Source organism: Lipotes vexillifer, unplaced genomic scaffold (genome assembly GCF_000442215.2).
Source record: "Lipotes vexillifer unplaced genomic scaffold, Lipotes_vexillifer_v1.1 scaffold914, whole genome shotgun sequence".
Taxonomy (NCBI): domain Eukaryota; kingdom Metazoa; phylum Chordata; class Mammalia; order Artiodactyla; family Lipotidae; genus Lipotes; species Lipotes vexillifer.
The window spans coordinates 2,634,818-2,655,444 of NW_006780388.1; the positions used below are offsets into that span (position 1 = coordinate 2,634,818).

General features: G+C 60.6%; 1 protein-coding gene across 1 annotated transcript in view; it reads left to right on the forward strand.

Annotated features, from left to right (window-relative positions):
* The window catches only part of PKD1 (polycystin 1, transient receptor potential channel interacting), a gene marked incomplete at its 5' end in the record, with an annotated part of 46,311 nt that overhangs the window by 24,216 nt on the left and 1,468 nt on the right, over window positions 1-20,627 (forward strand). Inside the window, 28 exons of the mRNA XM_007453667.1 lie at window positions 327-3,946; window positions 4,174-4,323; window positions 5,816-5,959; window positions 6,048-6,327; window positions 6,399-6,612; window positions 6,696-6,867; window positions 7,187-7,339; window positions 8,076-8,220; window positions 8,440-9,060; window positions 9,329-9,485; window positions 9,661-9,913; window positions 10,017-10,212; window positions 12,046-12,216; window positions 12,296-12,439; window positions 12,530-12,740; window positions 12,839-12,965; window positions 14,041-14,157; window positions 14,238-14,287; window positions 14,498-14,682; window positions 14,766-14,859; window positions 17,760-17,872; window positions 17,954-18,156; window positions 18,232-18,426; window positions 18,840-18,979; window positions 19,343-19,455; window positions 19,713-19,860; window positions 19,986-20,111; window positions 20,379-20,553. Of these exons, the coding sequence (XP_007453729.1) occupies window positions 327-3,946; window positions 4,174-4,323; window positions 5,816-5,959; window positions 6,048-6,327; window positions 6,399-6,612; window positions 6,696-6,867; window positions 7,187-7,339; window positions 8,076-8,220; window positions 8,440-9,060; window positions 9,329-9,485; window positions 9,661-9,913; window positions 10,017-10,212; window positions 12,046-12,216; window positions 12,296-12,439; window positions 12,530-12,740; window positions 12,839-12,965; window positions 14,041-14,157; window positions 14,238-14,287; window positions 14,498-14,682; window positions 14,766-14,859; window positions 17,760-17,872; window positions 17,954-18,156; window positions 18,232-18,426; window positions 18,840-18,979; window positions 19,343-19,455; window positions 19,713-19,860; window positions 19,986-20,111; window positions 20,379-20,553 (8,417 nt within the window). The remainder of the gene's footprint in view (window positions 1-326; window positions 3,947-4,173; window positions 4,324-5,815; window positions 5,960-6,047; window positions 6,328-6,398; window positions 6,613-6,695; window positions 6,868-7,186; window positions 7,340-8,075; window positions 8,221-8,439; window positions 9,061-9,328; window positions 9,486-9,660; window positions 9,914-10,016; window positions 10,213-12,045; window positions 12,217-12,295; window positions 12,440-12,529; window positions 12,741-12,838; window positions 12,966-14,040; window positions 14,158-14,237; window positions 14,288-14,497; window positions 14,683-14,765; window positions 14,860-17,759; window positions 17,873-17,953; window positions 18,157-18,231; window positions 18,427-18,839; window positions 18,980-19,342; window positions 19,456-19,712; window positions 19,861-19,985; window positions 20,112-20,378; window positions 20,554-20,627) is intronic.

Genomic DNA, 20,627 nt, shown 5'->3' on the forward strand with positions numbered 1-20,627 from the left:
TTTTAGTCATTTTTGAAATTCCAGAAGCCTCACACACAGAAATGCAGAGTAAACAGTGGTGCCCCTATGATCCCAGCCCTGCACCTATGCCTGCCCTGTCACCCCAAGAGACGGTTGCTCTTCTTTCTACCTCAGCCCTGCAACTTGCCCTGTGCTGAGAGCACCCGGGCCTGGGTCCAAGGGCGTTCTCTGTTCACGTTATAACTGGGGCCCTGCTTTGTGCCTCACCCCCACCCCAGGCCCCTGCCCACAGCATGGGGTTAGGAGGGGTTCTGCTGAGTAGGTGGTGGTGGTGGCCCTGTCCCCATTCTGGGCCTGTCTGCCAGGTGAATACAACCTGACCCTGCTCGTGTCCAGTACCTTCGAGAACCTGACGCAGCAGGTGCCTGTGAGTGTGCGCACCACCCTGCCCGCCGTGGCCGTGGCCGTGGGCAGCCGGGTCCTGGTGGCTGGCTGGCCTGTCACCTTCTTCCCGCACCCGCTTCCCTCGCCTGGGGGTGTCCTGTACACGTGGGATTTCGGGGATGGCTCCCCAGCTGTAACACAGCCCCAGCCAGAGGTCAACCACACGTTCTCCTCGAGGGGCGCATACCACATCCGACTGGAGGTCAACAACATGGTGAGCAGCACAGTGGCAAGCATCAGCGTCCGTGTCTTCGAGGAGCTCCGTGGCCTGACCGTGAGCCTGAGCCCGGCCGTGGAGCAGGGTGCACCCGTGGTGGTCAGCGCCACCCTGGATTCGGGCGACAACGTCACATGGACTTTTGACATGGGGGATGGCACAGTGCTCATGGGCCCTGAGGCCACAGTAGAGCACGTGTACCTGCGGGCGCAGAACTGCACGGTGACCGTGGGCGCGTCCAGCCCCACTGGAAACCTGGCCCGGAGCCTGCCCATACAGGTCTTCGTCCTGGAGGTGCTGTGGATCGACCCTACAGCCTGCATCCCCACCCAGCCCCACGCCCAGCTCACAGCCCACGTCACTGGGAACCCTACCAATTACATCTTCGACTGGACCTTTGGGGATGGCTCGTCCAACACGACCGTCCGGGGGGACCCGACAGTGATGCACAATTTCACACGTAGCGGTACATTCCCCCTGGCGCTGGTCCTGTCGAGCCACGTGAATAAGGCGCATTACTTCAGCAGCGTCTGTGTGGAGCCTGAGGTGGGCAACATCACCATGCGGCCCGAGAGGCAGTTCGTGCGGGTCGGGGACGCAGCCCGGCTCGTTGCCTGCGCCTGGCCCCCATTCCCCTACCGCTACACCTGGGACTTTGGCACCGAGGATGCCACTGCCCGCGTCGGGGGCTCCGAGGCCACATTTACCTACTGGGACTCAGGTTCCTACCTGGTGACTGTCACCGTGTCCAACAACATCTCAGCTGCCAACGACTCGGCACTCGTGGAAGTGCAGGAGCCCGTGGATCTCACAGGCATCAGGGTCAATGGCTCCCATGTGTTGGAGCTGCAGCAGCCCTACCTGTTCTCTGCTGTGGGACGCGGGCACCCCGCCACCTACCTGTGGGAGCTGGGGGATGGCGGGCGGCTCCAGGGCCCTGCGGTCACCCACGCCTACAGCAGTACGGGCTGCTTCCCCGTCAGGGTGTCCGGCTGGAACAAGGTGAGCCGTGGGGAGGCCCAGCTGAATGTCACTGTGCAGCGGCGTGTGCGGGGGCTCAGCGTCAACGCCAGCCGCACGGTGGTGCCCCTGAACGGCAGTGTGAGCTTCAGCACCTCCCTGGAGGCGGGCAGTGACGTGCACTACTCCTGGGTCCTCTGTGACCGCTGCACGCCCATCCCTGGGGGCCCAACCATCTCCTACACCTTCCGGTCTGTCGGCACCTTCAACATCATTGTCACGGCTGAGAATGAGGTGGGCGCCGCCCAGGACAGTATCTTCATCTATGTCCTGCAGCACATCGAGGGGCTGCAGGTGGTGGGTGGCGGCAGTAGCTGCTGCTTCCCCACCAACCGCACGCTGCAGCTGCAGGCTGCAGTCAGGGATGGCACCAACATCTCCTACAGCTGGACTGCTCAGCGGGACAGTGGCCTGGCCCTGGCTGGCAGCGGCAAAGCCTTCTCGCTCACCGTGCTCGAGGCTGGCACCTACCACGTCCAGCTGCGGGCCACCAACATGCTGGGCAGCGCCTCGGCCAACCGCACCGTGAACTTTGTGGAGCCTGTGGGGTGGCTGGCCGCCGCCGCCTCCCCGAACCCGGTGGCTGTCAATGCAAGTGTCGCCCTCCGTGCTGAGCTGGCTGGTGGCAGTGGCGTCACTTACACCTGGTCCCTGGAGGAAGGGCTGGGCTGGGAGACATCAGAGCCATCCACCACCCACAGCTTTCCCAGCCCCGGCCTGCACCTGGTCACAGTCATGGCCAAGAACCAACTGGGCTCAGCCAACGCCAGCATTGAGGTGGCTGTGCAAATGCCTGTCAGTGGCCTCAGCATCAGGGCCGGTGAACTGGACTGCAGCTTTGTGGTGGCCAGTTCCACTGTGCCTTTCTGGGGGCAGCTGGCCTTGGGCACCAATGTGAGCTGGTGCTGGGCTGTGCCAGGTGGCAGCAGGCATGGCCAACACATCGCCGTGGTCCTCCCCGACGCCGGCACCTTTTCCATTCAGCTCAATGCCTCCAACGCGGTCAGCTGGGTTGTGGCCACACACAACCTCACGGTGGAGGAGCCCATCGTGGGCCTGGTGCTATGGGCCAGCAGGAAGGTGGTGGAGCCCGGGCAGCTGGTTCACTTTCAGATCCTGCTGGCCGCCGGCTCGGCCGTCAGCTTCCACCTACAGGTCAGCGGGGCTGGCCTCGAGGTGCTCCCCGGGCCCCACTTCTCCCGCAGCTTCCCCTGGCTCGGGGACTACACGGTGAGCATCCAGGCCGAGAACCACGTAAGCCGGGTGCAGGCGCAGGTGCGTGTCTCGGTACTGGAGGCCGTGGGTGGGCTTCAGGTGCCTGACTGCTGCGAGCCGGCCATCGCCACGGGCGCCGAGAGGAACTTCACGGCCCGGGTGCAGCGGGGTTCCCGTGTTGCCTACGCATGGTACTTTTCGCTACAGAAGGTCCAGGGGGACTCACTGGTCATCCTGTCGGGTCGTGACGTCACCTATACTCCTGTGGCCGCGGGGCTGCTGGAGATCCACGTGCGAGCCTTCAACGAGCTGGGCGGCGTGAACCACACGCTCGTGATTGAGGTCCAGGACGTTATTCAGCACGTGGCGCTGCGCAGCGGCCGCTGCTTTACCAACCGCTCGGCCCGCTTCGAGGCTGCCACGAGCCCCAGCCCCCGGCGTGTGGCCTACCACTGGGACTTTGGGGATGGGGCCCTGGCAGAGGACACGGAGGTTCCCTGGGTGGCTCACTCCTACCTGCAGCCTGGGGACTACCGTGTGGAGGTGAACGCCTCCAACCTGGTGAGCTTCTTTGTGGCGCAGACCACGGTCACCGTCCACGTGCTGGCCTGCAGGGAGCCCGAGGTGGATGTGGCCCTGCCCCCGCAGGTACTTATGCGGCGCTCCCAGCGCAACTACCTGGAGGCCCACGTCGACCTGCGCGACTGCGTCACGTACCAGACTGAGTACCGCTGGGAAGTGTATCGCGCCACCAGCTGCCAGCGGCCTGGGCGCATGGCCCGGGTGACCCTGCCCAGTGTAGATGTGAGCCGGCCCCAGCTGGTGGTGCCACGGATGGTGCTGCCTGTGGGCCATTACTGCTTTGTGTTTGTGGTGTCGTTTGGGGACACACCGCTGGCACGGAGCATCCAGGCCAATGTGACAGTGGCCCCTGAGCGCCTGGTGCCCATTGTCGAGGGTGGCTCCTACCGTGTGTGGTCGGACTCTCAGGACCTGGTGCTGGACGGGAGCAAGTCCTATGACCCCAACCTGGAGGATGGTGACCAGACGCCACTCAGCTTCCACTGGGCCTGTGTGGCCTCGACGCAGGTCGGTCACATGGCGGGGCAATCGTTCTCCTGATCTCCCTTAGGTCGTTTGTGTGAATGAGGCTGGCAGGCTCTTGGGTCTGCTTGATATGTCTGAGTGCCTGGTGGGCTTGATCCCAGCAGGGGGAGGGGTCTTCCCAGCCGTCCCCGGGCCAGGATCTAATTGGAGGCAGGCCTAGGATCTCACCCCCATGCGCACCCCCTCCCCGGCCCCGTTACGGACTGCAGAGTGAGACTGGCGGGTGTGCGCTGAACTTCGGGCCCCGTGGGAGCAGCGTGGTCACCATCCCCCGGGAGCGTCTGCAAGCCGGTGTGGAGTACACCTTCAACCTGACCGTTTGGAAGGCAGGCCGCAAGGAGGAGGTCACCAACCAGACGGTGGGTGCTGCCCTGGCCCAGCCCTGGGTGGAGCTACCGGCCCCCAGGGTGGGGGGGGACTGCCAGAGAGGCTGAGTGCAGAGGGCCCCTGCCTGCACATAGTACCGAGTACCCTTTTTTTTTTTTAAATTATCTTTGGCTGCGTTGAGTGTTGCTGCACGTGGGCTTTCTCTAGTTGCGGTGAGTGGGAGCTACTCTTCGTTGGGGTGTGCAGGCTTCTCATTGTGGTGGCTTCTCTTGTTGTGGAGCATGGGCTCTAGACATGTGGGCTTCAGTAGTTGTGACACATGGGTTCAGTAGTTGTAGCTCACGGGCTCTAGAGCACAGGCTCAGTAGTTGTGGCACGTGGGCTTAGCTGCTCTGCGGCATGTGGGATCTTCCCGGGCCAGGGCCCGAACCCGTGTCCCCTGCATTGGCAGGCAGATTCTTAACCACTGTGCCACCAGGGAAGTCCCCAAGCACCCATTTTTAAGTTTTTTTTTGTTTTTTTTGTTTTTTGTTTTAGTTCTTCTAGAAGCTATTGGTTTTAAGTCATTATTACTCTTGACGTTAATTCTACTTAACAAGATGCTCCTCTGGCATTGCTTTCTTCCAAAAAGGCTATAGCTGTGCACGAAGCTTAGAGGCACAGCACAGGCCCTAGTGGTTTGTGAGAAATTCACTGTCCCCGCAGCACTGAAGGCCAACAGCGAGGAGACATGTCCCTTCCCCAGAGCATGGTGTCCCCTCCCTGAATGAGGAGGGCCTGTTCTTCCCTGTGTGTGGAGCACGATCTCTCTCTCTCCCTAAGCTACCAGGTGGTCAGGACCACGTATGCTTGGCCCCATGGCACCACTCCTGCTGCTGTAACAGGAGTGGGTGCATCAGGCCCTGCTGGTGCCTGGGATGGGGTGTCCGTCCCCCGTGCCAGGTTTCTGCCCGGAGTGGCTGTCTGGGGCTGTCTGATGTGGGCCCCGCCCCCAGTGCAGAGAGCAGTGGGAGGCTCAGACGGGGCTGCGCTGAGCTGAGCTATGCTTGTCCCCATGCCGACACACTAGTCCATCTGTACCTTCGTGCCTCTGTTTATCTATTCGTTTGTAGCTGAGCACCTGTTGAGTGCCTGCTGTGTGCCAGGCCCAAAACTGGCCCGGGGTGCTGCAGAAAATAAGCCCATCATGGTCTGCACTTCATTAAATTCCCTCCCCTCCCTATCCTCCTCCCCTGTCCCTCGCCAATCCTAGGAGTCACAAAACAACATAAACATCCTGGGTGAGGTCTGAGCTCATGGTCCCACAGAACCTGGGCTTCGGGCTGACTTAGGAGTTGGCTGGGTCTGAGAGGAGCTTCTGCAGGTGGGAGGACGGCAGGGGCAGGAGCCCTGCTCTTCCATGGGTTTCGCTACCACCCACCACACGGGGCAGACTCAAGGGTCTGGGCCTCAGGAGTAGAGCCCCAATCCGAAGGCTCCTGGCCAGGGTGGGCATGCCTCTCTCTAATCCTGCCCGGCCTCCAGGTGCTGATCCGGAGTGGCCGGGTACCCATCGTGTCCTTGGAGTGTGTGTCCTGCAAGGCGCAGGCGGTGTACGCAGTGAGCCGCAGCTCCTACGTGTACCTGGAGGGCCGCTGTGACAACTGCGGTGGGGCCTCCGAGCGCGGGGTGAGCAGGGGGCCCCGGGTGGGGACCAAAGTTGGTGGGCCTGGGGGAGACCCACCCCTGAGCACCTGTGATCTGGGTGCCCTCTCAGCGCTGGGCCGCGCGCAGCTTTAGCAATGAGACACTGGTGCTGGATGAGACAACCACGTCCACGGGCAGTGCGGGCATGCGGCTGGTGGTGCGGCGCGGCGTGCTACGGGACGGCGAGGGCTACACATTCACGCTCACGGTGCTGGGCCGCTCAGGCCAGGAGCAGGGCTGTGCCTCCATCCATCTTGCCCCAAACCGCCCTCCCCTGGGGGGCTCCTGCCGCCTCTTCCCGCTCGAGGCCGTGCGCGCCCTCACCACCAAGGTGCACTTCGAGTGTATGGGTGAGTACGGCCCACAGGCCCTGGTGATGGGGGGCACATTGGGACCCCGCTGATGCCCTGGGGGCCCACAGGCTGGCAGGACGAGGAGGACGCGGGTGCTCCACTGGTGTATGCCCTGCTGCTGCAGCGCTGTCACCAGGGCCACTGCGAGGAGTTCTGTGTCTACAAGGGCAGCCTCTCCACCTATGGGGCCGTGCTGCCACCCGGCTTTGCGCCCCACTTTGTGGTGGGCCTGGCTGTGGTTGTGCAGGACCAGCTGGGTGCCGCCGTGGTCGCCCTCAACAGGTGAGCCTGTGCCCGTGGAACAGGGCCTGGCTGAGGGTGGGAGGGGGACCCGCCACCTGTTCATCCACAGCCTCTGCCCACAGGTCTCTGGCCATCACCCTGCCAGAGCCCCCCGGAGAGTCCCCCGACGGCCCCCCAGATCTCACGCCCTGGCTCTACAGCCTCACAGAGAGCACGCTGCCTGGGCTGCTGCGCCAGGCCGACCCCCAGCATGTCATTGAGTACTCGCTGGCCCTCATCGCTGTGCTCAATGAGGTCAGTGTGGCTGAGGAGCCCCTCCTGCACTGGCTTCTGTGCTGGGGGTGGCCCAGACCCCCTCTCCTGATCAGGGCCTTGGCACCACTCCTGCTCCCAGCAACACCCACTTCCGGGGCCCTCCCCAGTGCCAGGCTGCCTACTCCTCTCCTTGTGCCCCTAGCCCCCACGTGGGGTCCTGGGGAATGCCCCTTTTACCCTTGACACAGGGCTCGAGTCGCCGCTGGTGTTAGACAGTGGCCGAGATGCCTGCCCTTGGTCGGCCTGCACTGTAGGCGGGGCTGCCCATCTCCTGCTGACAGCTCCCCTGTGCCTGCAGTACGAGCAGGCCCTGGCCATGGTGGCAGAGCCAGACCCCAGGCGGCAGCTGCGCGCCCAGATACGCAAGAACGTCACTGAGACCCTGGTCTCCCTGCGGGTCAACACCGTGGACGACATCCAGCAGGTTGCAGCCGCCCTGGCCCAGTGCACGGTAGGACGAGACACAGGCCCTGCGGCAGCCCTGGGCCCCCAACCCTGATGACCTGAGAGCTCCTTTCCTAGCCAAGTCTGTGTGGCCACGTGCCCGTTCTCAGCTGTCCCAGCGTGAGCCACGGGTGCCCTCCAGGGTGACCCTGCAGGGGTCCAAGGCACAAGGCCCAGGTGTGGGGAGGGGCGAGGCTGTTTTGTGCTCTCGCCTGTGGGCCTGTGGTTACACCTGACTCCGCCACCCTCGCATAGGACTCAGCAGCCGGGCTGGGCTGGGCTCTGTCTTGACGGCGGGGGGGACTGTGCTCAGGGTGTCAGGGGATTGCTGCCAAGGCCTTGTGGAGGAGAAGGGAGGGGAAGGTTTTCTGGGTGGGGGTCGCCCTGTCTGTGACATGGCTTACTTGGCTGTGTGCGTGGCCGGGGTGGCCACTGGGGCCACGTTACCTTGAACTCTGCCTGTGTGTGGGGAAGAGCTACTGAAGGGCTCCTGGCAGAGATGCCCATGGGTGTAGCCGTGTTTGGCATGGATTTTCCAGCTGCAACATGAAAGATGGTTTGGAACGGCTCCATGGAGGTGGGGAGGCCGCTGTCACAGAGGCTGCTCCAGGATCACAGAGAGCATGGCGGAGCCAAGCTGGGCTGAGGGACAGAAGTGGGGGGAGCTGCTGCTGAGTGGCCCCTACCTGGCCTGGGTCAGCCGGGCTGGAGTGTGGCTGGACATGGTGATGGGCTCCCTGCAGGTGTCCAGCTGGGAATTTGTGTGCCGCTCGAGCCTGAAGAAGACACTGCACAAGCTAGAGGGCATGATGCGCATCCTGCAGGCTGAGACTGCTGCGGGCACCGGGACGCCCACTGCCATTGCCGACAGCATCCTCAACATCACAGGTGTGGGCGCCTGCTGCTCCCCGGACCTTCCCCCACCTCTCCCCCACCTCTCCCCACCTTCCAATCTCTGCCCCCCACCGGACCTCTCCCCCCAATCTCTCCCCCAACCTCTCTGCCACCTCTCCCCCGACCAGACCTCTCCCCAAACCGGACCTCTCCCCCCAACCTTTCCCCACGACCCCTCTCCCCACTTCTCCGCCTAATCTCTGTTATCCGTAGGTGACCTCATCCACCTGGCCAGCTCGGACGTGCAGGGCCCACAGCCCTCAGAGCTGGGGGCAGAGCCGCCATCACTACTGGTGGCGTCCAGGGCCTACCAGCTCTCATCGGCCCTCATGGGTATCCTCATGCGCTCCCGTGTGCTCAACGAGGAGCCCCTGACCCTGGCGGGTGAAGAGATTGTGGCTCAGGGCAAGCGCTCAGATCCACTGAGTCTGCTGTGCCAGGGCGACGCCTCAGGCCCCGGCTGCCACTTCTCCATCCCCGCAGCCTTCAGCGGGGCCCTGTCCAACCTCAGTGATGTGGTGCAACTCATCCTCCTCGTTGACTCCAACCCCTTCCCCTTTGGCTACATCAGCAACTACACTGTCTCCACCAAGGTGGCGTCCATGGCTTTCCAGACACAGGCCGGCACCCAGATCCCCATTGGGCAGCTGGCCTCAGAGCGCGCCATCACCGTGAAGGTGCCCAACAACTCAGACCAGGCTGCCCAGGGTCACCGCATCCCTGCTGGCTCCGCCATCGTCCAGCCTCAGGCCTCAGTCAGTGTCGTGGTCACCCCCGAGAACAGCATCCCTGAGGCTGGGCTTCACCTGCAGCTTACTTTCATGGTGCTGAACGGTGCGTGGCATGGCGGGGCCCTCGGTGGGCAGCTTCCTCTTCCCCACTGTGGCCCAGCCTGTGTGGGGCAGTGGGATGGCCAGGTGAACAGGTGTTTCTCGCGGGCACCCCCAATTTGTGGCCTTTGGTAAAGTCTGTCTCCTGCTTCATGGAGCCCTGGGGGCCTGGCTGGAGGGCAGCGGGGTGGCTGGGGAGGGCTTCCGGGGTTGTCCCCTGGGGTGTGTGAGCTGCCCGGGCAGGGGTCTGAGCCTGCACATGCCACCCGCAGAGCACTACCTGCCGGAGGAGCCTGAGCCCTACCTGGCCGCCTACCTGCACGCTATGCCCTGGCCCAACGAGCACAACTGCTCCGCCAGCAGGAGGATCAGCCTGGAGGTCCTGGCAGGCGACGACCACAGGCCTTACACCTTTTTCATCGCCCCGGGGTGAGCACGTCCTGCCCTGGACCTGGGAGCAGTGGGACTTGTTGGCGGGGTGGGGCTGGTCTCTGAGGGCAGGTGGACATGGTTGGATCTGTACGTGCCAGGGCCCCAGGGCTCCCCGTGAGGTTTGGGGAGCAGGCCAGGCCAGGTCTGGCCATGATACCCCCAATTCTCCCAGGACCAGAGATCTGGGCGCGAGCTACTACCTGAACCTGACCAGCCACTTCCGATGGTCAGCACTGGAGGTGTCCGTGGGTCTGTACACGTCCCTCTGCCAGTACTTCAGCGAGAAGGAGATGGCATGGCGGACGGAGGGCCTCGTGCCCCTAGAGGAGACCTCGCCCGGCCAAGCTGTCTGCCTCACCCGCCACCTCACTGCCTTCGGTGCCAGTCTCTTTGTGCCTCCCAGCCACGTCCACTTCATCTTCCCCGTGAGTGGTGCTGCATCCTTGGACTTCTGGGGAGCCCCGGCTCCGCCCTGAGCAGGCAAGGGCTGGGCTGCGCCCCTGGGGCCTGATGGCTTTGTCTCCCTAGGAACCAGCCTCAAGCGTGAACTACATCGTCCTGCTGACGTGCACTGTGTGCCTGGTGACCTACGCGGTCACGGCTGTGATCCTGCGTAAGCTGGACCACCTGGACGTCAGCCGGGTCCGCGTCATCCCGTTCTGCGGGAAGGGGGGTCGCTTCAAGTATGAGATCCTGGTCAAGACCGGCTGGGGCCGGGGCTCAGGTGAGGGGGGCCGCCTTCCTGATGGGGACTCTTGTAATAGAGGGGTGGCTTCCAGCAGGGGTTTGGGTCACCATGGCTGTGCCAGGCAGCAGCTCGTTCATCTGCACCTGTGGGCACGCAGTGGGCTCGTAGTCCCTGTAGGCAGCCACTGACGTGTGCAGCCGGGTGGAACAGCCTGACAGTTGGTGTGGGAAATGATGTATTAAATGGTAATAAGTCGTCCTGGTGAAAAGATTGTTTTCAAGACATCAAAAGCTCTTGAATTTTGGTTAAAAATGTGGAAAGAAACTTGATGATGTGGAGTTAGTACAGTGTAACCTAAAGCGTTAGACGCTGAGAATTAAAGTGCCTTATTTCTTTGTGGGAAACTTACCAAGAGTAGTTTGAGTAGCGCTTGCCTTCTCATCTGTAATTGCCACCTGAGGGGGCATCTTTGTGCCTCGGCCAGCGGACACTTTGCTGCCGACCTCTTGTCGTGCTCTCCTCACTGTGAAGTACCTCTGAGAGTTCTTTCCACATGAAGTTTTTGCCGGCATCCATTGCTATGTGACGTCTTCATCCTTTTTGTCGCAACCATTGCTCTCACTCACGTTGGTGAGTTTGCTGTCAGCGACGGCCTCTCCAGAGACCCTGGGGCAGCGGCGGTGACAGTGGCCCCGTGGTCAGCTGTTTATTCAGTCGTGTGTTTGCCTTTGATGCAAATTTCGCTTCCTTGGTACCATTTTTCATTTCTATGCTGTGCTTTCATCTTTGTCACCTGGTTCTCTCTTTTATCTGTAAAAATTTTTTTGGCTGCGTTGGGTCTTCGTTGCTGCTTGCACAGGCTTTCTCTAGTTGAGGTGAGTGAGGGTCTACTCTTCATTGCGGTGCGTGGGCTTCTTTCTCACTGTGGTGGCTTCTCTTGTGGAGCACAGGCTCTAGGTGTGCAGGCTTCAGTAGTTGCATCACGTGGGCTCAGTAGTTGTGGCTTGCAGGCTCTAGAGCGCAGGCTCAGTAGTTGTGGCACACGGGCTTAGTTGCTCCATGGTATGTGGGATCTTCCCGGCCCAGGGCTCAAACCCGTGTCCTCTGCATTGGCAGGCGGATTCTTAACCACTGCGCCACCAAGGAAGTTCCTCTCTTTTATTTTTTTAATTTTTATTTATTTATTTATTTTTTTGGTTTGTTTGTTTTGTGGTACGCGGGCCTCTCACTGTTGTGGCTTCTCCCGTTGCGGAGCACAGGCTCCGGACGCGCAGGCTCAGCGGCCATGGCTCACGGGCCCAGCCGCTCCGCGGCATGTGGGATCTACCCAGACCGGGACACGAACCCGTGTCCCCTGCATCGGCAGGCGGACTCTCAACCACTGCACCACCAGGGAAGCCCCTTATTTTTAGTTTTAAAATTTTTTTCTAGTCCTCTGTGTTGATGACCCACTTTTATAAAGCATCGTGTAGGTTTATCACTGGGGACATGGGGCAACACTGCTGTGCACTTGGTTGCCCGTGTGGGGACTGAGAGGTGTATGGTGACTAGTCACCAGCAGCCTCTGGGAGAGGTGACGTCACCCATCAGGACATGCATCTCTTGTGTAGCGGACTGAAGGCTGGCAGCCACCTTCACGTTCCACGCTGTTACTCGCAGTTAAGGCACCACCACAACTGGCATTTGAATTGTGTCACTGGGGGCCGTTCATTTAATGGTTTGAGGCGACTGAGATCCATTTGTATCAGAGCCTCAGGGTGAGGGCTGCCCGTGCCTGTCGAAGGAAGGTTGTCAGGGCAGACTCGCCCAGGGTCAATGTCTGGTGGGCGGCAAGCCCAGAGTCCTGCCCCCTGTTCTTCCATCCTCCAGGGACCACAGCTCATGTGGGCATCATGCTGTATGGGGCGGACAGCCGCAGCGGCCACCGGCACCTGGATGGGGACGGAGCCTTCCACCGCAACAGCCTGGACATCTTCCAGATCGCCACCCCACACAGCCTGGGCAGCGTGTGGAAGATCCGCGTGTGGCATGACAACAAAGGTCTGGGGGCCCTGCTGCTGCCGCCCCCACCCCCCTGCTGCCCACCCAGCCCTGACCGCCCTGCCCCTCCCCTCCGCAGGGCTGAGCCCTGCCTGGTTCCTGCAGCACATCATCGTCAGGGACCTGCAGAATGCCCGCAGCACCTTCTTCCTGGTCAACGACTGGCTGTCAGTGGAGACGGAGGCCAACGGGGGCCTGGTGGAGAAGGAGGTGCTGGCGGCAAGTAAGGCCCTGCCCCGGTGGCGGGGCCATGGGGTGGGGGGCTGGGGCGCCTGGCCCTGTGATCTCCTGAAGCCCTCCTGTCCCCACGCAGGTGATGTGGCCCTGCAGCGGTTCCAGCGCCTCCTGGTGGCCGAACTGCAGCGCGGCTTCTTTGACAAACATGTCTGGCTCTCCATGTGGGACCGGCCACCTCGGAGCCGCTTTACACGTGTCCAGCGAGCCACGTGCTGCGTCCTCCTCATCTGCCTCTTCCTGGGTGCCAACGCCGTGTGGTACGGTGCTGTGGGAGACGCTACCTACAGGTGGGTGCTGTGGGGGTTGGCACGCCCTCCCTCTGCCCAACCCCCAACCCCTCCTGCCCCACCCCCCAAGCCGGCCCGTCTCTCCTCTCCTGCCACAGTGTGGGGCCTGCGTCCAGTCTGATCCCACTGAGCATCGACACCATCGCCGTTGGCCTGGTGTCCAGCCTGGTTGTCTACCCCGTCTACCTGGCCATCCAGTTCCTCTTCCGGATGTCCCGGAGCAAGGTGGGCGGGGCTCCTGGAGCATGGGCATGGCTGCCCCTGCCAAGGGCTGTGCTGTTCAGTATGGCAGCCAGAGAAGGGTCAGGAGCCAGGGGAGAGATGCAGGGTGTCAGAATCAGGAGTGAACAGTGGTCACTGCTGACACCACTGAAGCAAACAGGACTGGCTGGGGAACTGGCTGATGCCCATGTCTCATAAGAAAGGGTCATGCACCATGACAAGTGGCATTTCCCCCAGGAACCCAGAATGGACATCCTTAGCTGTATGTGGCTGGATTTTTTGGGGGGGCAGGGTTTTTTTTTTGTTTTTTAAAATTTTTGGCCATGCCATGGGGCATGCAGGATCTTAGTTCCCCGAATAGGGATCGAACCCACGCCCTCTGCAGTGGAAGCACGGAGTCCTAACCAGTAGACTGCCAGGGAATTTTCCGTATGTGGCTATTTTTGTGTGTGTGTGTGTGTGTGTGTGTGTGTGTGTGTGTGTGTGTGTATTTTTATATTTAAGTTCCCTGGTCACCTAGTATAATGCATTCTACAGTGTGGATGCAGTTTTTCTTCTGATATTAAGAAGGGGAGCCTGAAATGAGTGACCCTGACTAGCACTGCAGCCACCATCCTAGTGTCCAGAGAGGGCAAATCAGCTACAGAACACTAGTTAGTGGATAGTCCAAACAGATTCTCCTTGCCTGGGTGTGCTATCCCCTTCGAAGTTCAGGCAATGCATCCAGTAGGCCAGCATGCTGACATGGTATACAAGAAGGCCAGCTGGAACTCACAGGATGATAGCATGTTAGTTCAGCACTGGGCTTTAACAATCATCATGTCCAGTTTATATTTAAGTTGATTAAAATTAGATAAAATTAAAACTTTAGCTTCTCCATTACACCAGCCACACTTCAGGTGTTCTGTATTGGCATGTGGCGAGTGGTTCCTGTGATGGACAGTGTAGGTGTAGAATGTGTGCATCTAGAACATTCTCCAGGACAGCACTGCTCTAGACTCTGCCTGCCAGGAGTGAGCATGCCTCCCTACAGCAGGGGCCCAAGCTGCCTCCCACTGACCGCCTGCCTCTCCTGCAGGTGGCCGGGGGCCCGAGCCTCACACCAGCAGGGCCACAGGCGCTGGACATGGACAGCTGCCTGGACTCATCTGTGCTGGACAGCTCCGTACTTGCCTTCCCGGGACTCGGCGCTGAGGTGCGGGCTCCCCAGGGCCTGCCCGGATGGGGTCATGTTCTGGGCATCTGGAATCAGGTTTCCTCTGTGCTTCTCAACAGGCCTTTGCTGGACAAATGAAACATGACTTATTTGTGGAGGATTCTAAAAGGTGGGGGTCTCTAGAGGAAACGTGAGCCGTTTCTCCTGTAGGTCAGCTGCGCCTCACATGTGCCACGTCACGTGTCCTCGTCCTTGTGTCGTGGGGCTGTCCCGGGAGTGTTTGCTCAGCAGCACCGCATGTCCATGTGTGACGGGACTTGGGTTGGGTATGTGTGCAGACGCGTCCTCTGGGCTCCCCTCGCTGACCTGTTGCCTGCAGCCTGGTGTGCTGGCCATCCAGCGAAGGCACCCTCAGTTGGCCAGACTTGCTGAGTGACCCGTCCGTCATGGGCAGCACCCTGCAGCGGCTGGCCCGGGGCCGGATGGGCTGCACGCCGGGCCCGGAGGATGACAGTCTTTCCCTGGTCAGCCCCTCCTCACCTGCCAAATACTTCTCAGCTTCAGGTGGGTGAGCAGGGGTGGGGAGGGTGGGATCCCCCAGCTCCCCCCAGGAAGGCTCCAGGGCTGACACATTTTGTTCCCTCCAGATGAAGACCTGATCCGGCAGATCCTGGCTGAAGGGGCTGGCAGCCTGGCCCCCACCCAGGACACTCAAGGAGAAACGGACCTGCTTGCTGGCCTGTGAGTGCCCAGCTCTTGGGGGTGGGGGTCAGCAGGGAGCCCAGCCAAGTAACCCTGCTCCCTGTCTGGGCCTGCCCTTGTGCTGTCCAGCCAGTGCGGGGCTGGGGCGAAGTTGTTAGGCCTCAGAGTCCCTCATCTGTTGAAAGACCTCGTGGGGTCACCAGGGCTCAGCCAGTGTTCCCTTTAGGGTGGCAGGAGGGAGGGATGTTTGAGTAACAAAAGGCCACCAGTGTGAGGCTGGCAGGACCTGCCATGATGCGGGGTCATTGCAGGCTTTTAAATAGCTAATGTTTTTCCTTTCGACACTATTTCAATTTCATGGTTTTTCTTTTCTTTTTGGCCACACGGTGGGGCTTGTGGGACCTTAGTTCTCTGACCAGGGATTGAACCTGGGCCCTGGCAGTGAAAGTGCCGAGTCCTAACCACTGGACTGCCAGGGAATTCCCTTCAGTTTTATGTTTTTAAGAATGTCTCAACTTCTTGGCTGGTTTCCAATTTAATAACAAAGATTCACATAGAATTACCTCATACCTCTTTTCTCATCTGTACCTATTTTAATATCCGTATTTCCATTCCTTCTAACTATTCTAATTTTCAAGCAACCAAAAATTACTGAGATATACCAACTTTCCCAGAACACAGAGAAAAAGGTAAAGCTTCTCAATTCGTTTAATGAAGACAGATAACCATGCCATGATGGAATTTTAATGAAGGAATTGCCAATCAATTTGGAAACCTATGCTATGAGGAAGCCCTGGTAGTAATTAGCAGCTGACCACCCCACCATCTCCAGCCCAGAGCCCTCCCTGACACCCAGGTCCAGACATCCACATGCCAGTAAGCAACTTCTCCACATGAGTGTCCAGGGCAGCACAGACTCACACAGCAACACGAGATGTCTCAGGAAAGGGCAGGTGCACTCTTGGACTGACCAAGACAAAACTCTTGGATTCATTCTCGACTCCTCTCTTTACAAGTACTTCCTCACACGAGCCTTTAACAGATTCTGTCTGCTACTTTCCAGATTCAGAATCTTACCTTCTCTCCACCTGCCCTTGCACCTACCATCCAAACATGATCCTCTGCCTGGACCATTCCAGGGCTGACTCAGCAGAGTCCTGTTCCTTCCTTACAGCTCACCTTCCTTATCCCTGCAGCAGACCCTGCCACTGCCCTCCTGGGGTGGGGAGGGGGGCACATTGGTATGGGCTGTTGGTGGGAGGCCTCAGCTCTTCGCCATCTGGACCTCAGCACTAGGCTGCTTGAGCGTCCTCACAACATGGCGACCAAAGTGAGTGGTCCAGGAGAACGAGGTGGAAGCCATAGTGTCCTTTGTGGCCCAGCCCCTTATTCACACACAATCATTTCCACAGTATCCTCTTGGTTAGGAGGAAAGCATCACTGGGGCCATCCCGCAGGTGGCCTGCTGCAACTGGGCACAGTCCTCACGATGCTCCCCCAACCACACCTGATCTGGCCCCACCCCCTCCCTGTCCCTCTCTTGCCACCTCCGTCACCCAATTCCTTTGGCTGTGGCTTCCATTGCTCTTCTGTCCTCATCTTTTATATTTGCTGCTCCCTCTGCCTGGAGGGTTCTTCCCAAGACGGGAGCCTCACCTACTTACTTCAGGTCTCCTCTCAGATACTTCCTGATCAGAGTCTTCCTTCCTGCCCCATGTAAATAATGTAAAAGGCACGGGAATGTGGGTGTGTGCTCGTGCAGGGCAGAAACAGGCCTCTGTCTCCGTGTCCTCCCCTGCTTCGCTTATGCTTTCTGTCTGCTTCCCCCACCAGCACGTGCACATGACATGCACATGGACTATGCTCTTGTCTCTCAGTGCGTAGAGCAGGCCCTGGCATCTAGTTAGGGGACGTCATGCTGGTTGTGACCGAAGGAATCAGTGAACCCAATCAGAGATAGCCTTTGCTCTCCTGCAGCTTAGGGTCAAATGTCAAACTCTATGTATTCTAGCTGAACCACTGATTCGGATACGACTTGTTTCTATCTGCATGTAAAATGTAAACACACGTAGAGAAAAAGGACTAGAAATAACTATTAACACTACTATTCCTTGCATGATGGAAATCTATTTTCTACAAATAGTTTATGCTACTTTTATAATCAGAAAAGTCCATTTCAAGAAAAAAGTGTGTCCTGTGTATTCATGTCTGTTCTCTCTGTGCTGTCCCACCTCCAGAAGCCATAATGCCTTTTATTCCCTGGGAGACGCACAAAACCAGAAAGGTTTGCCGCCACTCAGTGGCAGGCATGTCTGGAGGCCCATTCTCTTCAGAGCACAGCTGTGCGGACCCGCTGCTAAGTGTGTGTACTTTGTCCCCAGTTCATGGCTGTCACCATCTTGCTTCCCTCTTTTCTTTCTCCCCCTTCTTTCCACTCTGCTCTGGCTCCCGTAGCTGCCCTCTCTCTGTAGCAGCTCTGGAGCCCGGAAGGTCAGGTCGGGTGGCACCGGGAGAGACAGGCAGCTCGGCATGTGAAAGACACACGTACGTTTCCTTGTCCAGAAGCCAGTCTTGGGTTTCGCGTGCAGGGAGGCCTGGTTTGCTGGCACAGAGATCAGGCTGGGGGACAAGGCTGGAGGCTGGATGGTGGGGCTGTTGGGGGCGATGGCTGCTGGAGTGGTGGCAGGACGGAGGGGCAACAGGTCACAGCGATGTGAGGCGAGGACTGGGTCCCGGAGGAGGCGACCTGGCCCCTCCCCAGAGTGACCAGTGGTGTTCTGGCCTTCAGCACCATCTCCACCTGGCTTGGGGCAGTGTCCTCTCTCTCCATGGACCAGGAGAAGGGAATGCACAGGCCCAGAGAGGTGGGCTGGCCGCGCCTTGGGTGGCTTGTGGGCCGACAGGTGAGTGCTGGCTGCTCCCCTCTGCCTGTGCCTCAGGTGCAGTGCCCCTGGTGAGAGGAATCAGACGCTGATGCTGCCAGGGGAGAGGGGGCTGCCCAGCCCAAGCCTGACATGGGAGCAGCCCCAGCCGGCAGAGCTGTCCAGGACAGGTGCGCTCCCGAGTCCCCAGGTTGGCCCTCCCCACCCCTTCCTCTGTGCTGCTGGTGACCTGTCTGTGTCTGCCTCCCCAGGGCTGGTGGAGGGTCTGCGGAAACGACTGCTGCCGGCCTGGTGTGCGCCCCTGGCCCACGGGCTCAGCCTGCTCCTGGTGGCCGTGGCCGTGGGGGTGTCAGGGTGGGTCGGCGCTGGCTTCCCCCCCAGCGTATCTGTCATGTGGCTCCTCTCAAGCAGCTCCAGCTTCCTGGCTTCGTTCCTCTGCTGGGAGCCACTCAAGGTAAGTGGGATGCAGGGGGGCCAGGCTGCCAGCCTCTGGCACCCATGGGCCCCTCTGATGCCAGCCCTGGTCCAGGTCCTGCTGGAAGCTCTGTATTTCTCACTGGTGGCCAAGCGGCTGCACCCTGATGAGGATGATACGCTGGTGGAAAGCCCGGCCGTGACGCCCGTGAGCGAGCGTGTGCCCCGCGTGCGGCCACCCCATGGCTTTGCACTCTTCCTGGCAAAGGAGGAAGCCCGAAAGGTCAAGAGGCTGCACAGGATGCTGAGGGTGAGCCCAGGCCACACAGCCAGCGCCTACCCTCCCTCTCTGGCCTCCTGGCCAGGGCAGCATCTTCCAGGAGGTCCTGCCTTTCTCAAAAGCCTCACCTGCACCCTCTTTCTGACCACCAAAGGCCCTTTAGCAGGTGGTGTAGGGCTCTGCAGCCCCCGCCCCAACTCCTTCCCATCACCTCCTGGCCCATTCTCCTGCCCAACTCAAATGCCTGCTCCTTTCTGGCCTCACTGGGCCCTGGTGTGGCTCCTTGGCCTTCACGGACCACGTCTGCCCCCAGGCCTGGCTCTCAGCACAAGGCCCCCTGGCTGTGGGCACTTTGCTGCCCAGCGTCCGGAAGCCCTGCTCTGTCACGGGTGGGGTGGGGGCAGGCAGGATTCGGCTGACTCAGGGTCATCCCTGCCCCCCAGGGCCTTCTGGTATACATGTTCTTCTTGCTGGTGACGCTGCTGGCCAACTATGGGGACACCTCGTGCCACGACCATGCCTACCGCCTGCAGAGCGCCATCAAGCAGGAGCTGGACAGCCAGGCCTTCCTGGCCATCACCCGGTATGGACGCCCCGATATGCAGGCACAGGTCTGTCTTCTTGGCCAGGGTGGTGCTGATGCTGACCAGGGTCCACCTTGATCCCGCCCTTGGTCCAACCCAGCCCCTAGGGGATATTGGGAAGTACCTCAATACATTTTTTGTTGTCAGAACTGGAGTGGGTGTTGCTGGCAATGGGTAGAGACCACAGATACTGCTCAACACCCTGGCTGAGGAACCAGGTTGTGCCTCGTCCCCTGGGGTAGCACTGGCCGCCTCCCCCTGGCTGGGCCTGGGCTGCAGTAGCAATGCTGTCTGGGCCTCTGACCTCTGGTGGGCACCAGAAGCTGAAGGATGGAGCACGTGACTCTGTCTGGTGTGGTCAGGTCTGATGAGTTCTGGCCGTGGATGTCCCACGTGCTGCTCCCCTACATCCACGGGAACCCGTCCAGACCAGAACTGGGGCCCCCACGACTGCGGCAGGTGCGGCTACAGGAAGGTGAGCTGGGGTGGGGCACCCTGCCACTTACCCATCCTTTTTTCCAAAGAGAAGTCTTTGACCAGGGTCTGGTTCCAACTCCCTTAGCTGGGTGACCTCCCTTCCTCAGTTTCTCGATGTGTAGCTGAGACAGTGACATCTATCTTCTGGGTTGCTGGGAGGGTTCGGTGAGATCCCATAGAGCTCAGCCTAGGAGGCTGGTGAACAGTCAATGCTCCTGGTTTGGCCAGGCTCATTCCCCAGCCCTCTGCTTTCAGCGCTCTGCCCGGACCCGCCTGGCTCAGGGGCCCCTACGTGCTTAGCAGCCTCAGGGATCTTCAGCACCAGCGACTATGGCATTGGCTGGGGGAGTGCTGCCCACAACGGCTCTGAGATGTGGGCCTACTCGGCACCGGACCTGCTGGGGTGAGCACGGAGGGCAGGTCAGGGTGCCCAGGGGGCAGGGGGAGTTCCCCAGAGGAGCCCCTCGTTCCAGCCCACTCCCAGGTTCTGCATGGCGCCGGCTCTGACACTGTCCTCCTCCCTGGCAGCGTCTGGTACTGGGGCTCCTGCGCCGTGTATGACAGCGGGGGCTACGTACAAGAGCTGGGGCCCAGCCTGGAAGAGAGCCGCGCGCAGCTGGGCTTCCTGCAGCTGCACAACTGGATCGACAACAGGTGGGCGCCCTGCCCTCTGCCCCTCCCGAACCCCGCCCACTGTGCACATCGCTCACATCTGCGGGCTGGCTCACTCCTGCGCCCAGCTTCGCTGCTTCTTATCATCCCCTGAAGGAGCCCAGCGAGCCAGCCTGCAGCCCTGCGGCCTCCCCAGTGCACGCCTCACTCTCCCAACACCTGCCCCCAACCCTCTTCTGCGAGTGCATCGGCTTCTCCTGGCGCGTCCCCTTCCTTCCCACCCCGTCTGACTCCGGGCCCTCCGCGCAGGAGCCGTGCAGTGTTCGTGGAGCTCACGCACTACAGCCCAGCGGTGGGGCTGCACGCCGCCGTCACGCTGCGCCTGGAGTTCCCGGCTGCCGGACACGCCATAGCAGCGCTCAGCGTCCGCCCGTTCGCGCTGCGGCGCCTTAGCGCCGGTCTCTCGCTGCCGCTGCTCACCTCGGTAGGCCCCGCCCCGGCCCCGGATGGCCCCGCCCCGGCCCCGGATGGCCCCGCCCTGTCCTGACCCCGCCCCGC